Source organism: Saccopteryx bilineata, chromosome 1 (genome assembly GCF_036850765.1).
Source record: "Saccopteryx bilineata isolate mSacBil1 chromosome 1, mSacBil1_pri_phased_curated, whole genome shotgun sequence".
Lineage (NCBI taxonomy): Eukaryota > Metazoa > Chordata > Mammalia > Chiroptera > Emballonuridae > Saccopteryx > Saccopteryx bilineata.
Window position 1 is genome coordinate 3,383,238 of NC_089490.1, and position 4,379 is coordinate 3,387,616.

A 4,379-nucleotide genomic window follows, 5' to 3' on the forward strand; every position below is an offset into this window, starting at 1 on the left:
ACTGAGCCAACCGGCCAGGGCCAGACTTCTGATCTTCAAAACCTTAAGACAATAAACTGAGTCGCTGTAAGGCGTGGAGTTTGTGGTTGTTCGTTACAGCAGCAATAGGAAGTTACCGCACTATCATCTCCTCAGGACGGGAACCAGATCTGTCTCCCTAGTTACAGGCTCTCCTCTGGGACAGCCCCTCAGAGGGAGGCCACTTCTGCACCCAGAGCTCCCTGCAGGCTGGGGTGAAGGCAGAGGAGCCAGGAGACTCACGAGAGAGGGGTGCTGGGAGAGAAGACCCGGGTCCCGCAGAGAAAGAGACGAGAACCAGAACCGAGGGTCTCTATTGCGAGAAGGCAACGGAAAGGCCGGGGCTCGAAGGCCTGAGGTCCCTGTACTCAGCACAGGGAGCCGGGGAGGACGGGGCTGGCTACGGGGGGTGAGCCGTGAGCCAGGACGCCCGGGCCAGGCAGGGGCAAGGAGCTTGAGGAGAGGAGCCGGGCGGGACATCCGGCCGCCCTGGAACATGCCGGTGGCACCTGTCGGCACAGATCAGGCGAGGGATGAGGATGGAACGTGGAGATTCGCTGTCTGCACAGCCACTGGCCCAGCCCGTTCCTGCAGCCCCCGCCCCCCAACAGGATAAAGGGCTGGCTGTCTGGAGGCCCCGCGAGGGGCTGGATGGAGCTGGGCACAACGCAGGGCTGCGTGGCAAGGTGCCGGCTCCTCTGCACCTGCTCCTGGTCTGCCCTCCTCTCTCGGGCATGGAGCCTGTGCCCAGCCCTTGAGCTGGAGGGGACTGGGGGCCCCTGGGGAACTGGGGTGAAGGCTGGGGCAAGGGCGGGATGGTGCACACCGGGGTCCCTGGGGGAGGTAAGAATCGGGTCTGGGGGACTGAGGGACTCAGGGGTCAGGGGGTCAGGGAGTCAGTGGAGGAGGGTGTGGGGTCCCTGGGCGTGGGGTCCCTGGGGAGGTAAGAATGGGGTCTGGGGACTGAGGGACTCAGGGGTAAGGGAGCCAGCGAGTCAGTGGAGGAGGGCGTGGGGTCCCTGGGTGTGGGGTCCCTGGGGGGGTAAGAATGGGGTCTGGGGACTGAGGGACTCAGGGCTAAGGGAGCCAGGGAGTCAGTGGAGGAGGGCGTGGGGTCCCTGGGGGGGTAAGAATGGGGTCTGGGGGACTGAGGGACTCAGGGGTAAGGGAGCCAGGGGGTCAGTGGAGGAGGGCGTGGGGTCCCTGGGCGTGGGGTCCCTGGGGGGGTAAGAATGGGGTCTGGGGACTGAGGAACTCAGGGCTAAGGGAGCCAGGGGGTCAGTGGAGGAGGGCGTGGGGTCCCTGGGAGGTAAGAATGGGGTCTGGGGGACTCAGGGGTAAGGGAGCCAGGGAGTCAGTGGAGGAGGGCGTGGGGTCCCTGGGCGTGGGGTCCCTGGGGAGGTAAGAATGGGGTCTGGGGGACTGAGGGACTCAGGGGTAAGGGAGCCAGGGAGTCAGTGGAGGAGGGCGTGGGGTCCCTGGGCGTGGGGTCCCTGGGGGGGTAAGAATGGGGTCTGGGGACTGAGGGACTCAGGGGTAAGGGAGCCAGGGAGTCAGTGGAGGAGGGCGTGGGGTTCCTGGGGGGGGTAAGAGTCGGGTCTGGGGACTGAGGGACTCAGGGCTAAGGGAGCCAGGGGGTCAGTGGAGGAGGGCATGGGGTCCCTGGGCGTGGGGTCCCTGGGGGGGTAAGAATGGGGTCTGGGGACTGAGGGACTCAGGGCTAAGGGAGCCAGGGAGTCAGTGGAAGAGGGCGTGGGGTCCCTGGGAGGTAAGAATGGGGTCTGGGGGACTCAGGGACTCAGGGGTAAGGGAGCCAGGGAGTCAGTGGAGGAGGGCGTGGGGTCCCTGGGCGTGGGGTCCCTGGGGGGGTAAGAATGGGGTCTGGGGACTGAGGGACTCAGGGGTAAGGGAGCCAGGGGGTCAGTGGAAGAGGGCGTGGGGTCCCTGGGCGTGGGGTCCCTGAGGGGGTAAGAGTCGGGTCTGGGGACTGAGGGACTCAGGGCTAAGGGAGCCAGGGGGTCAGTGGAGGAGGGCGTGGGGTCCCTGGGCGTGGGGTCCCTGGGGAGGTAAGAATCGGGTCTGGGGGACTGAGGGACTCAGGACTCAGGGGTAAGGGAGTCAGTGGAGGAGAGCGTGGGGTCCCTGGGGAGATAAGAGTCGGGTCTGGGGGACTGAGGGACTCAGGGCTAAGGGAGCCAGGGGGTCAGTGGAGGAGGGCGTGGGGTCCCTGGGCGTGGGGTCCCTGGGGGGGTAAGAGTTGGGTCTGGGGACTGAGGGACTCAGGACTCAGGGGTAAGGGAGTCAGGGAGTCAGTGGAGGAGGGTGTGGGGTCCCTGGGCGTGGGGTTCCTGGGGAGGTAAGAGTCGGGTCTGGGGGACTGAGGGACTCAGGACTCAGGGGTAAGGGAGTCAGGGAGTCAGTGGAGGAGGGCGTGGGGTCCCTGGCTGCCTCCTCTTTTCCCCAAGGCCTCTTTGCCCGGAGCATCAGTGTAGCAGAGGAGAAAGTTCCCCAAGACTTGCGGACCAACTTGCTTCTGCTCGGACACCCTTCCTGGACCGGTTCCTCCAACCCCAAACATCCTCAGCCCGATCCCGACCGTGGGGCCAAGGACTTAGCAAGGGTTCTGCTGAGGCCCAAGGCTTTTCCATCAGACGGCTCCCGGCCAGGGGGTTCGGGGGGCTGCCTTCCGTGGGTCCCTGGCACTCTGAGGGTCCCTGGCAGATCACGGCTGCTGTGGAGGACCACGTGGGGGAAGCCCTGGCCTAGGACGGGTCTTTCCCTTCCAGGGCTGCGGCTCTCCCTCTGAGGGGCAGTCCTGTGCCTGCCGGGTCCTGGGGGTCCTCCCCTGAGGCTTCACGCCCCCACCCGGACTCTGAGTCTGGACGGCCACCTCGTGCCCACGTGCCAGGAGCCCAGGGAGAAGTCCTCGCCGGATGCCCACCCTGGTCTCTCAGCAGCAGGTTTCCACAGCCACCTCTGCCAGGTCACCCCCGGGGGACCCTGAGTCCCCGCGTGTCCTGGGCAGGTGGAGGTCTTGGGACTGGATGGGGAACCAGGCCGATGCCCCACGCTGTGGGAGGCTGGGGTATCGATAATCAATACCCAAGTGCCAGCTGGGGAAATGCTAATTGGTACCCAAGAGGCTGCTGGGAGAATGGTCATCGGCATCCAGGTGCCAGCTGGGGGAATATTCATCCACACCCAGGCATTAATAATCACCTCCGGGCCCTGGCTGGTTGGCTCAGCGGTAGAGCGTCGGCCTGGCGTGCGGGGGACCCGGGTTCGATTCCCGGCCAGGGCACATAGGAGAAGCGCCCATTTGCTTCTCCACCCCTCCCCCCCTCCTTCCTCTCTGTCTCTCTCTTCCCCTCCCGCAGCCAAGGCTCCATTGGAGCAAAGATGGCCCGGGCATTGAGGATGGCTCCTTGGCCTCTGCCCCAGGTGCTAGAATGGCTCTGGTCGCGGCAGAGCGATGCCCCGGAGGGGCAGAGCATCACCCCTGGTGGGCGTGCCGGGTGGATCCCGGTTGGGCGCATGCGGGAGTCTGTCTGACTGTCTCTCCCCGTTTCCAGCTTCAGAAAAATACAAAAAAAAAAAAAAGAAAATAATAATCACCTCCCCACGAGTTCTCCATCCTCCTGGCTCTTCCTGGAACACCCCGGCGGGCTTCCCCAACCCTCAAAACCCCGGGTCGCAATGGGGTTAGGAGAACGACAGGGGAAAGCCCAGAGCTGGACCTTAGAGAAGGGGTCCCGCCCCCTCCTCTCAGTGTGAGCTGAGTCAAGACTCAAAGTGCGCTCCCAGGACCACCTCCACCTTTCTCTGCACCCACCCCCGTGCTGATCGATCACCAATAAAACACGAGCAGTTATTGAATCTGCCCTTTCACGGTGTCTTGGCTTCTGGGTGCAAACGGATGTGAGTGTTGTCCATCCCCAAGTCTCTCTAGAAACCTCCAGACGCGCTCTCGCTGGTCCCATTCTTTGCCAGGTGTTTGGGGCCGGAGGCTCGTGGTCTCACCGGGTCAGGTGGACAGCTGGTTCCAGAGTTGTCCTGGATCTGACCGGGGGCGGATTGATTCGGCAGCTGCGGCCGGAGGGAAGCATGAGGCCCGGGAGGTGGTCGCGGTGAGGCAGGAGAGGAAGAAGCCAGGGAGGTTCCCTGACAGGCGGAGTAAGGGAAACGGAGACCAAATCATTAGAGCAGGCCAAACGATTTGAGCAACTTACAGCCAGCTACTGAATCACGAGGTTCCGTCCTCCCTGACCGTGGACACTTAGCAGCGAGTGGTGTACACTTTCCAGACCGTCCAGAGCGGAGCAGACCCGCCCCGGTCCCTATCCCTGTCCGGTGACGTTCTT

The 4,379-nt window shown here is 64.2% G+C and overlaps 1 protein-coding gene across 1 annotated transcript; it reads left to right on the top strand.

Annotated features, from left to right (window-relative positions):
- The first annotated feature begins 551 nt into the window (after window positions 1–551).
- C1H6orf15 (chromosome 1 C6orf15 homolog) lies at window positions 552–3,724 on the top strand. The gene is given in 4 exon segments (XM_066274154.1): window positions 552–750; window positions 2,484–2,687; window positions 2,690–3,241; window positions 3,636–3,724. Coding segments are annotated over 4 exon segments (1,044 nt in total).
- The last annotated feature ends 655 nt before the right edge of the window (window positions 3,725–4,379 follow it).